The sequence below is a fragment of the Neoarius graeffei genome, chromosome 15 (assembly GCF_027579695.1).
Source record: "Neoarius graeffei isolate fNeoGra1 chromosome 15, fNeoGra1.pri, whole genome shotgun sequence".
Lineage (NCBI taxonomy): Eukaryota > Metazoa > Chordata > Actinopteri > Siluriformes > Ariidae > Neoarius > Neoarius graeffei.
In genome coordinates, this window is record NC_083583.1 from 21,147,584 (window position 1) to 21,160,711 (window position 13,128).

At 39.2% G+C, this 13,128-nt stretch overlaps 2 protein-coding genes across 2 annotated transcripts; both read left to right on the forward strand.

Moving 5' to 3' along the window:
- The first annotated feature begins 1,727 nt into the window (after window positions 1–1,727).
- Window positions 1,728–2,663, forward strand: LOC132898980 (hydroxycarboxylic acid receptor 2-like). The gene has a single exon (XM_060940642.1). The coding sequence runs from the start codon at window positions 1,728–1,730 to the stop codon at window positions 2,661–2,663; it is 936 nt and encodes a 311-aa protein (XP_060796625.1).
- Window positions 2,664–7,978: 5,315 nt separating this feature from the next.
- LOC132898982 (hydroxycarboxylic acid receptor 2-like) lies at window positions 7,979–8,914 on the forward strand. The gene has a single exon (XM_060940643.1). It carries the CDS (start codon window positions 7,979–7,981, stop codon window positions 8,912–8,914), a length of 936 nt encoding a protein of 311 aa, XP_060796626.1.
- Window positions 8,915–13,128: the final 4,214 nt, after the last annotated feature.

The window sequence follows — 13,128 nt, forward strand, 5'->3', positions numbered from 1 at the left end:
AGCTCATTGCCGATTGGCTAGAACCATAATGATATGGGGCAATAGAGTGATACAGTGGTAGAGCTGTATCACACAGCTGTATCTCACACATTTTTTTCAGTGTGAGATGATGCTACTTCACCAAAAGGTGATTTTTTTTTCCAAACCCTTTCTACTAATCTTTACAATAAAACAGCTGCGATGACCTGCCGACTTGCCCAGGGTGTACTCTGCTTCTCGCCCATAGTCAGCTGGGATAGGCTCCAGCTTGCCCGCAACCCTGCACAGGATAAGCGGTTACGGATAATGGATGAATGGATGGATGGACAATAAAACAGCAGTGTACTGTAAACAGTTCCTATGTCCATTTGGGATTAGTACTGCCAATATGTGGAAATCCTCAGTTTGTTGTGTTTTTGAGACCCTTATTTTAGACAAAGTCATACCCCCTATACTTATCATGGAGTTTGTTTATGGCTCATTTGGTTCATTTTTTAAATTTAAATTCTTTAAATTTGTAACGATGACAATTAATTCAAGTAAAATATTTATTCACATGCTGAAGTAGTACATTTCAGTCTGTCAGTTGTGCCAATAATTAAATAAAATTTCCCTGGCCCTCATGATCACTAACTACCACTTACTAACGTTGTCCCTGATCTTCAGACAGTTTGGGGCCAGGTAATTATGCACTGAATTCCATAAGCTTGAAAAAACTGCCAATTGACAAACAGCTTCCCAAACTTTGGATGTGCTCCCGGGACAACCACTACTAAATCCATCACTATCCAGAAAACAACAAACAAAAACAAGAAACAATGTAGTATACAACAACACGTTCTCACCTACCAGAGGAAAAAGTTTATTTCCTTCAGATAAACAGGTACTAGCAGATCAATTATAAAGTTTAATGAGAAATTGGGCTTTTTTTAACCAATGATGTAGTGCAAAATTCAAAACTATTGTTGCTATTGAGTTCAGTTAGGGCAAACTGCAACCAATTACAATTCAATTATTCAATTTTAAATTACTCAATTTCTGAATCTGTACTCACTCTGCAACCCCACTTCAAATAAAGTGCAAAGCTTCAAAGTTCAGAAGTTGCCCACAAACATGGAAAAAGTTTGCCTTGATGTCATGGTAAATTTCAACAAAACTGACTGAGCGACAAATCCAAATCACAAAAAAACAAAAACAAATCCAGCATCCAATTATAAACATGTCTAGTTTTAAATGAGCTCCCAATTGTTACGCTAACCAGGTGAGTACACCAGTGGTGGGGGGCAGGGGTTCTGCGTTATTTTATTTAATCAGGACAACAAAACAGCAAATACAAGCCTCCAAGGCTTTCCCAAAAAGTTTCCCAAAACACATAGTGACTTGATGAACCTTCTCCAAAAACAGCACACATCTATGACAGGCATCCCAAAACAGGCATCTGATGCTCCCCAGAGAGGAGCAACAGCACTTTTAAACCATAGATACACCTGTATGCCAGCGTACCTAATTGGGCTAATTGCCTCGTTCCACAGCACCAGCACACCTGCAGGGGAACACACAAAGAAACATAACCATGGCCTGGGGGGAAAAGGGGCAAAGCCCAGAGGGTCGTGAAACATTATATAATATGGGCGATGGGTGGTGAGTAGTTTGAAATTTTGTTCATCTCATTTTTTGCCTATGGTTGCACAATAAAACAGTAGTGTAGTTAAACAGTTTCTCAGTCCATCTGCATCAGTACTGCCAACATGGTAAACTCCTCAGGTTGTTGTGTTCTTGAGACCCCTATTTTAGACAAAGCCCTCCCTCCTATACTATTCATCGAGTTCATTCTTGGCACCACGGGGAACTTTATGTTCCTCTGCATGTTTGCCCTTGATGCAGCGAACTGGAAGCCAAACTCGATCTACCTGGCACACTTGTCTGTGGCCGACACAGTTCTGCTCTTCTTCATGCCATTCAGAGCTCAATACTACATTGTGCGCCAAGACTGGATCTTTGGAGATGCCTTCTGTCGCATGCTGCTCTTCTTTATAGCAGCCAACAGGACCGCTAGCATCTTCTTTCTCACTGCTGTGGCTGTGGACCGCTATGTGAAGATTGTGCATCCACAACATCGTCTAAATCGGATGAACCTGAAGTTTGCCATGGGGGTCTCTACAGGACTATGGGCTATGGTTTTCCTTCTGATAGGTCAGATGCTGGGCTCATCACACTTTTTCAGTCGCAATAACCGCACCCAGTGCGACAGTTTTAACATATGCTTGGACAACAATCTAACAGTATTGTGGCACAGCACCTTCTTTGTGGTCCAGTTCCTTGTGCCAGGCAGCATCATCACCTTCTGCACAGTCTGCATTACATGGCAGCTGAAAACAAAAACAATGGACACCACAGGCAAGATCAAGAGGGCTGTCCGCTTCATTTTCATTGTTGCTGTAGTCTTTTTCCTCTGCTTCTTGCCAAGCAATGCCTCACGGGTGACTATTTGGGTCCTGATGATTTGGTACGACCAGTGTTCACAGTTCACTGATCCAAATGTGGCTTTTTATTTTTCACTTTGCTTCACCTATTTCAATAGTGCGCTAAACCCACTGCTTTACTACTTTTCCACTCCTGCAGTCAGTGGGATCATCCAGAATTTTTTAAGAAAACTTAGAGGACAAAAAGAAGTGGCTTCATGAAAAGCAATGTTGCTACAGTAGCAAACATTTTTAAAATATTTTTTTTAAATGCTGTTATTACATACTAATAGAAGTGTATTTTCATTTAGTAATAAGTAATGATATGGTATGTGGCAGCTTTTTATAATTAATATTCCCTTATGAAAGCCATAGTGAACAATTTTAATACTGCACTATTATTTAGCATTTTTTTCTAGCAGTGCAAGGGCAGGTGGTTGAAGCACTAACTCTGTAAAATACTACATTAATACTATAAGGTAATGCTGGGCAATTCCAGCATTATGTGACATCTGGCCTTAAATTGACTTGCAGAGTATTTCATCATATGCTAATCTTGACAGCAATTAGACATATTTGTACCCATATATTTTCATATTTGTCATGTAGTCTTTCTGGGGAATGCAGAGCAATATTCAAAAATAAGACATTCATTTGCATTTATTCATTTGCATTTTACAGGTGGTAGTGAATTAAGAATAAGCTAAAGTAAGAATCCATTCAACCCCACATATCTAGATATTTATACAGTTTAGAATTGTGATGTATATTTCTGTTAATGTATTTAATCATGAAAGTATGCTTTATTTTTTATCAAGCTACAATTTTCTATTAATTATTAAACTCAATCTCTTATTATCTATTAATGTTTCATTCAATTTGTTATAAGTTTAATAAAATGTGGGGGGTTTGTGCAGCACTCATTAATGGTCATTTTGTTTTAAATTTTATTAAATTTCTTGAATATAAGTCCAATGTCAGTACTCAATGGACAATATGATTTTCCCATCTTTCACCATTTGTCTCTCATTATTATAGTTCCAGGCTGACCAGGTGACTAATAGGAACTTGGGTATTCAAATAAAAAAAAAAAAAAAAACCCTTAAGTACAGATGAGGTCAGAAGTTTACATACACTCATTATGGACATGGCTGTCAAGGCAGTATTAGGCTTTCAGTGATTTTTTTTTTTAAACTATTCATTTTCTGTGGCAGAATGATGGTACAACATACATCTTTAATGGGAAAAAAATCAGGAATTTGCTGCACAAGATTTAATTTATTTGGTTTTCTGAAATCAACAAAGGGTCAAACCTATACTTACAGGGTCAAATATTTACATACAGCACATCACTAATATTTGGTTAAATGCCCCTAAACAAGCTTTACCTTGACCAGATGCTTTTGGTAGCCAACAGCAAGCTTCTGGCAGAATTCTAGTTTAATATCAGACTGTTCTTCAAATTAATCTATTCACTCTTCAATTTAATCTTTAATACTGAATCTAGAGTTCAATGAAATTTGTTCATTTCCTGGTATGGACCTGATTTTTAAGTGCAGTCCACATATTTTTGATAGGGTTCAGGTAAGGACTTGGGAAGGCCATTCTAACAGCTTAATGTTAGCCTACTTTATCCATTCCACAACCAGCTTTGATGTGTTTGGGGGACACTGTCCTGTTGGAAGAGCCAACTGTGTCCAAGTTGGATTGAGGTTATGCTTAACGGTTGCTTAACAGTTGGTACAGTGTTCCTCTGATCATTGTAGCCAAACAACTCAATCTTTGTCTCATCTGACCATAAACCTTTCCTCCAGAAGTCTTTTTCTTTGTCCATGTGATCAGCTATAAATGTTAGTCAAGCTTGAAGCTGTCAATTTTGGAGCAGGAGCTTTTTTTCTTGGACAGTAGCCTCTCAGTCCACGGTGATGTAAAACTCGCTTGACGATAGACAGCAGCTTCCAGTTCATGGCAGGCCTGCACATCGATGTTTCCTGGATTGTTCCTGACCATCCAAACCAACACGGCAACTAATGCCGCTTTTCCACTACAAACGCGGCTGAGTCGGGCTGAGCCGTGCCGTGCTGAGTTGGGCTGAGTCGAGCTGAGCGGGGCTGTTGGAGTTGCATTTCGACTACCACCGCGCTGAACCGTGCAGGCTGGAAGTGGGTGGACACATTGGGTGGAGTTAGCGAAAGTGGGTGGACATCACGTGATGTCGTTAAGCGGCGCAAACAGTGACATCAGTGATCTTTTAAGCGGTAGTCTCACGACCCGAATAGTAAACAATAAACATGGAGGACATGGAGTCGTTAGTGTTGCTGGTCTTGGTGCTGTGGCTTGTTGTCACCGACAACGCCAACAGATACTGGCAAGAGCGTATAGATGAGGCGAGGCGCATAAGGCTCCAGAAATTCTCGTAATTCGTAATTATTCTTCTTCCAGGTTTGCGGTGTTTACAGATCCCAGCGTGCTCGCGGGGCGTGTGTGGGCATGTGAGGACACTCCTCCTCACCAATCAGTGCACAGGGGAGTGTCTGCTCACGCCCCCAGCCTCACTCAGCTCGGTTTGGCTCGCTTCAGCCCCACTCCAAAACCGTGCGAGTTTTGGGTGCTAAGCAGGGCTGAAGCGAGCTGAGTCGTGCTGTTTTGAGATAGTCGAAACGCGAGCCATGTCGGGCTGAAGTGAGCTGAAGCGAGCTGAAGTGAGCTGAAAAAGGGTAGTGGAAAAGGGCCATAAGAGTGACAGTTTGGGTCTTCTTCCAGACTTTGGCAAAGTGACTACACCTCCCAATAACTTGTACTTGTCAAACAAACCATTTTTATGTTGACACAGAGAAGCTACCAGTACTAGACAATCATGTTCATTAACAGGAAGTTAAGAGGCCTTGGCCTTGGCAAGTTAAAAGACGTTTTGGAACCTTCAGCACCACTGAATTAATAATCGAAGTGGGTATGTGTATATTTTTGACCCTGTATGTATACTTTTGACCCTGTGTTGATTTCAGAAAACCCTAGATAAATTTAAATATATGACATTCATGTCCATGATGATTGTATGTAAACCTCAGACCTCAACTATGAATATAAAGATACAAATAAATCACTGAGTATTTAATAGATAATCTAATACATGTAGGAATTCATCATGTTAGACACCAGCCATAGCACTTTTTCTAATTAAAGTGTTATTTTTATTTTGAAAAAAGTATATAAATGCAAAATTTGTGATCAAAGTATGTAGATTGTGCAGTTGTATTGCATGGTGTCGGATATATCAAGAGTGCATAAACACTAGTGAACAAAATGTTATGAAGCAATAAAGTATAGAAATACAAAACTCATGAACAAAAGTCATAACTTCTTGTTAAATAAATGAATTGTACAACATTAAAGCAAATTATAATGTATATGACATACAGTATGTGTAAACAGCAGAAAGTGTCATGAGCGCACACTGTGCTGGACTGGGACTAGAGTGGCAGTGGCTGCACGCATGGAAAAGGTTTTTGAACAGCAGCGATGTCTGACAGATCACTCTGAGACCAAATATGCCAAAAATGGGCTCAGGTTTCAAAAACGGGAAGAAAACCCTGTGTTTATTAGACATGGGTGCAGGGGCAGGAGAGAGGGAACAAGCATAAGTGGAGAAAGAAATGGGGTTTTAACTAGATATTAATACATTTTGTCATCACTGTTGGCACTTTTCATGAAAGTAAGCAAAAATTACTATATAAAACAAAACATGCACACAGTGGGTAATGTATTGAACAGAGGGACACTGTGTGGCATTTTTCCTGCCCAATGTTGGAGTCAAAATTATTGGTACATAACTGGAGACACTTGTAGATGGATTTTGTTTCATTCCAAGAAAAAAAAATGTTTTAAAAAACTAATATATATATGGGCGGCACGGTGGTGTAGTGGTTAGCGCTGTCGCCTCACAGCAAGAAGGTCCGGGTTCGAGCCCTGTGGCCGGCGAGGGCCTTTCTGTGCGGAGTTTGCATGTTCTCCCCATGTCCGCGTGGGTTTCCTCCAGGTGCTCCGGTTTCCCCCAAAGACATGCAGGTTAGGTTAACATGACATGCACAGGATAAGTGGTTACGGATAATGGATGGATGGACAATAAAACAGCAGTGTACTGTAAACAGTTCCTATGTTCATTTGGGATTAGTACTGCCAATATGTGGAAATCCTCAGTTTGTTGTGTTTTTGAGACCCTTATTTTAGACAAAGTCATACCCCCTATACTTATCATGGAGTTTGTTTATGGCTCATTTGGTTCATTTTTTAAATTTAAATTCTTTAAATTTGTAACAATGACAATTAATTCAAGTAAAATATTTGTTCACATGCTGAAGTAGTACATTTCAGTCTGTCAGTTGTGCCAATAATTAAATAAAATTTCCCTGGCCCTCACGATCACTAACTACCACTTACTAACGTTGTCCCTGATCTTCAGACGGTTTAGGGCCAGGTAATTATGCACTGAATCCCATAGGCTTGAAAAAACTGCCAATTGACAAACAGCTTCCCAAACTTTGGATGTGCTCCCGGGACAACCACTACTAAATCCATCACTATCCAGAAAACAACAAACAAAAACAAGAAACAATGTAGTATACAACAACACGTTCTCACCTACCAGAGGAAAAAGTTTATTTCCTTCAGATAAACAGGTACTAGCAGATCAATTATGAAGTTTAATGAGAAATTGGGCTTTTTTTAACCAATGATGTAGTGCAAAATTCAAAACTATTGTTGCTATTGAGTTCAGTTAGGGCAAACTGCAACCAATTACAATTCAATTATTCAATTTTAAATTACTCAATTTCTGAATCTGTACTCACTCTGCAACCCCACTTCAAATAAAGTGCAAAGCTTCAAAGTTCAAAGGTTGCCCACAAACAGAAAAAGTTTGCCTTGATGTCATGGTAAATTTCAACAAAACTGACTGAGCGACAAATCCAAATCACAAAAAAAAAAAAAAATCCAGCATCCAATTATAAACATGTCTAGTTTTAAATGAGCTCCCAATTGTTACGCTAACCAGGTGAGTACACCAGTGGTGGGGGGCAGGGGTTCTGTGTTATTGTATTTAATCAGGACAACAAAACAGCAAATACAAGCCTCCAAGGCTTTCCCAAAAAGTTTCCCAAAACACATAGTGACTTGACGAACCTTCTCCAAAAACAGCACACATCTATGACAGGCATCCCAAAACAGGCATCTGATGCTCCCCAGAGAGGAGCAACAGCACTTTTAAACCATAGATACACCTGTATGCCAGCGTACCTAATTGGGCTAATTGCCTCGTTCCACAGCACCAGCACACCTGCAGGGGAACACACAAAGAAACATAACCACGGCCTGGGGGGAAAAGGGGCAAAGCCCAGAGGGTCGTGAAACATTATATAATATGGGCGGTGGGTGGTGAGTAGTTTGAAATTTTGTTCATCTCATTTTTTGCCTATGGTTGCACAATAAAACAGTAGTGTAGTTAAACAGTTTCTCAGTCCATCTGCATCAGTACTGCCAACATGGTAAACTCCTCAGGTTGTTGTGTTCTTGAGGCCCCTATTTTAGACAAAGCCCTCCCTCCTATACTATTCATCGAGTTCATTCTTGGCACCACGGGGAACTTTATGTTCCTCTGCATGTTTGCCCTTGATGCAGCGAACTGGAAGCCAAACTCGATCTACCTGGCACACCTGTCTGTGGCCGACACAGTTCTGCTCTTCTTCATGCCATTCAGAGCTCACTACTACATTGTGCGCCAGGACTGGATCTTTGGAGATGCCTTCTGTCGCATGCTGCTCTTCTTTGTAGCAGCCAACAGGACCGCTAGCATCTTCTTTCTCACTGCTGTGGCGGTGGACCGCTATGTGAAGATTGTGCACCCACAACATCGTCTAAATCGGATGAACCTGAAGTTTGCCATGGGGGTCTCTACAGGACTATGGGCTGTGGTTTTCCTTCTGATAGGTCAGGTGCTGGGCTCATCACACTTTTTCAGTCTCAAGAACCGCACCCAGTGCGAGAGTTTTAACATATGCTTGGACAACAATCTAACAGTACTGTGGCACAGCACCTTCTTTGTGGTCCAGTTCTTTGTGCCAGGCAGCATCATCACCTTCTGCACAGTCTGCATTACATGGCAGCTGAAAACAAAAACAATGGACACCACAGGCAAGATCAAGAGGGCTGTCCGCTTCATTTTCATGGTTGCTGTGGTCTTTTTCCTCTGCTTCTTGCCAAGCACTGCCTCACGGGTGACTGTTTGGGTCCTGATGATTTGGTACGACCAGTGTTCACAGTTCACTGATCCAAATGTGGCTTTTTATTTTTCACTTTGCTTCACCTATTTCAATAGTGCGCTAAACCCACTGCTTTACTACTTTTCCACTCCTGCAGTCAGTGGGATCATCCAGAATTTTTTAAGAAAACTTAGAGGACAAAAAGAAGTGGCTTCATGAAAAGCAATGTTGCTACAGTAGCAAACATTTTTAAAATATTTTTTTTAAATGCTGTTATTACATACTAATAGAAGTGTGTTTTCATTTAGTAATAAGTAATGATATGGTATGTGGCAGCTTTTTATAATTAATATTCCCTTATGAAAGCCATAGTGAGCAATTTTAATACTGTACTATTATTTAGCATTTTTTCTAGCAGTGCAAGGGCAGGTGGTTGAAGCACTAACTCTGTAAAATACTACATTAATACTATAAGGTAATGCTGGGCAATTCCAGCATTATGTGACATCTGGCCTTAAATTGACTTGCAGAGTATTTCATCATATGTTAATCTTGAAATCAATTAGACATATTTGTACCCATATATTTTCATATTTGTCATGTAGTCTTTCTGGGGAATGCAGAGCATTATTCAAAAATAAGACATTCATTTGCATTTTACAGGTGGTAGTGAATTAAGAATAAGCTAAAGTAGGAATCCCTTCAACCCCACATACCTAGATATTTATACAGTTTAGAATTCTGATGTATATTTCTGTTAATGTATTTAATCATGAAAGTATGCTTTATTTTTTATCAAGCTACAATTTTCTATTAATTAAACTCAATCTCTTATTATCTATTGTTTCATTCAATTTGTTATAAGTTTAATAAAATGTGGGGGGTTTTGTGCAGCACTCATTAATGGTCATTTTGTTTTAAATTTTATTAAATTTCTTGAATATAAGTCCAATGTCAGTACTCAATGGACAATAGTACAATATGATTTTCCCGTCTTTCACCATTTGTCTCTCATTACTATAGTTCCAGGCTGACCAGGTGACTAATAGGAACTTGGGTATTCAAATTTAAAAAAAAACAACCCCCCCCCCCAAAAAAAAAAAAACAAACAAACCTTAAGTACAGATGAGGTCAGAAGTTTACATACACTCATTATGGACATGGCTGTCAAGGCAGTATTAGGCTTTCAGTGATTTTTTTTAACTGTTCATTTTCTGTGGCAGAATGATGGTACAACATACATCTTTAATGGGGAAAAATCAGGAATTTGCTGCACAAGATTTAATTTATTTGGTTTTCTGAAATCAACAAAAGGTCAAACCTATACTTACAGGGTCAAATATTTACATATAGCACATCACTAATATTTGGTTAAATGCCCCTAAACAAGCTTTACCTTGACCAGATGCTTTTGGTAGCCAACAACAAGCTTCTGGCAGAATTCTAGTTTAATATCTGACTGTTCTTCAAATTAATCTATTCATTCTTCAATTTACTCTTTAATACTGAATCTAGAGTTCAGTGAAATTTGTTCATTTCCTGGCATGGACCTGATTTTTAAGTGCAGTCCACATATTTTTGATAGGGTTCAGGTAAGGACCTGGGAAGGCCATTCTAACAGCTTAATGTTAGCCTACTTTATCCATTCCACAACCAGCTTTGATGTGTTTGGGGGACACTGTCCTGTTGGAAGAGCCAATTGTGTCCAAATTGGTTTGAGGTTATGCTTAACGGTTGCTTAACAGTTGGTACAGTGTTTCTCTGATCATTGTAGCCAAACAACTCAATCTTTGTCTCATCTGACTATAAACCTTTCCTCCAGAAGTCTTTTTCTTAGTCCATGTGGTCAGCTGCAAACGTTAGTCAAGCTTGTCAAGTCACCTCCCAATAACGAGACATGTACTTGTCAATCAAACCATTTTTATGTTGACACAGAGAAGCTACCAGTACTAGACAATCATGTTCATTAACAGAAAGTTAAGAGGTCTTGGCCTTGGCAAGTTAAAAGACGTTTTGGAACCTTCAGCACTACTGAATTAATAATCGAGGTGGATATGTCTATATTTTTGACCCTGTATGTATACTTTTGACCCTGTGTTGATTTCAGAAAACCCTAAATTTAAATATATGACATTCATGTCCATGATGATTGTATGTAAACCTCTGACCTCAACTATAAATATAAAGATACAAATAAATACACTGAGTATTTAATAGATAATCTAATACATGTAGGAATTCATGATGTTAGACACCAGCCATAGCACTTTTTCTAAAGTGCACAAAGGTACATTAATTAAAGTGTTATTTTTATTTTGAAAAAAGTATATAAATGCAAAATTTGTGATCAAAGTATGTAGATTGTGCAGTTGTATTGCATGGTGTCAGATATATCAAGAGTGCATAAACACTAGTGAACAAAACGTTATGAAGCAATAAAGTATAGAAATACAAAACTCATGAACAAAAGTCATAACTTCTTGTTAAATAAATGAATTGTACATTAAAGCAAATTATAATGTATATGACATACAGTATGTGTATGTGTAAACAGCAGAAAGTGTCATGAGCGCACACTGTGCTGGACTGGGACTAGAGTGGCAGTGGCTGCACGCATGGAAAAGGTTTTTGAACAGCAGCGATGTCTGACAGATCACTCTGAGACCAAATATGCCAAAAATGGGCTCAGGTTTCAAAAACGGGAAGAAAACCCTGTGTTTATTAGGCATGGGTGCAGGGGCAGGAGAGAGGGAACAAACATGAGTGGAGAAAGAAATGGGGTTTTAACTAGATATTAATACATTTTGTCATCACTGTTGGCACTTTTCATGAAAGTAAGCAAAAATTACTATATAAAACAAAACATGCACACAGTAGGTAATGTATTGAACGGAGGGACACTGTGTGGCATTTTTCCTGCCCAATGTTGGTGTCAAAATTATTGGTACATAACTGGAGACACTTGTAAATGGATTTTGTTTCATTCCAAGAAAAAAAAAATGTTTTAAAAAACTAATATATATGGGCAGTATGGTGGTGTATTGGTTAGCGCTGTCGCCTCACAGCAAGAAGGTCCGGGTTCGAGCCCCGTGGCCGATGAGGGCCTTTCTGTGCGGAGTTTGCATGTTCTCCCCGTGTCCGCGTGGGTTTTCTCCGGGTGCTCCAGTTTCCCCCACAGTCCAAAGACAGGCAGGTTAGGTTAACTGGTGACTCTAAATTGACCGTAGGCGTGAATGGTTGTCTGTGTCTATGTGTCAGCCCTGTGATGACCTGGCGACTTGTCCAGGGTGTACCCCGCCTTTCAACCGTAGTCAGCTAGGATAGGCTCCAGCTTGCCTGCGACCCTGTAGAACAGGATAAAGCGGCTAGAGATAATGAGATGTACTTTCATCTGAAAAGAGGACTTTGGGCCACTGAGCAACAGTCCATTTTTTTCTCTCCTTAGCCCAGATAAGACACTTCTGACATTGTCTCTGGCTCGGGAGTAGCTTGATATTAGGAATGCGAAAGTTGTATCCCCTTTCTTGAAGATGTCTGTTTGTGATGGGTCTTGATACACTGACACCAGCCTCAGTCCACTCCTTTGGAAGCTCTTGAATCAACTTTTCTTGACAATCCTCTCAAGACTGCGGCCATCCCTGTTGCTTGTGCACCTTTTCCAGCCACCCTTTTCAGCAATGACCTTTTGTGGCTTACCCTCCTTGTGGAGGGCATCAGTGATCATCTTCTGGACAACAGTCAAGTCAGCAGTCTTCCCCATGATTGTGGTTGTGTGTACTGAACTAGACCGAGAGATACACTGTGTTCATACTGTTTTACTCAAACTCGAAATGAAATATTCTCATATTTTGAGATGGGGTTTTTTTTTATGTTTTTGTACTGTATGCCATACTGATTAAAATTAAAATAGAAAAATGCTTGAAACATTTTAGTTTATGTATAATGAGTCTATAAATATATAACATTTTCACGTTATTAGATAACTGATGGAAAATATTGAACTTTTTCACAATATTCTAATTTTTTGAGATGCACTAGTGTGTATATATATATATATATATATATATATATATATATATATATATATATATATGTGTGTGTGTGTACATTTTTTCATGCCTCACAATCTTTTGACAATTATAAGAAAGATGTTTGTTAAAAAAAAGACATTTCTCTAACTGTATGACAATTTTAATCATTATGTGTAAGGTTTCTCACCAGTCTCTTAAAGCGTGCCAGCAATTCTGGAGTTAATTATATGCCAAAATGGTGCTTCATCATAAGAGACCACAGTTACGTGTTTCACATACTACTTATTACAGTTGTACATGGTTTCCATGACAGCATCTGTAAAGCCCCACCCACAATGGGTGTAAAAGTCAGCCTTTATAAAACCCAAATGATTAGTTTTCTTATACTTTAACTGGTAGTGC

Coding starts and splice junctions, on each gene's coding strand:
- LOC132898980 (XM_060940642.1), top strand. CDS start 1,728: ATGGTAAACTCCTCAGGTTGTTGTGTTCTTGAGACCCCTATTTTAGAC.
- LOC132898982 (XM_060940643.1), top strand. CDS start 7,979: ATGGTAAACTCCTCAGGTTGTTGTGTTCTTGAGGCCCCTATTTTAGAC.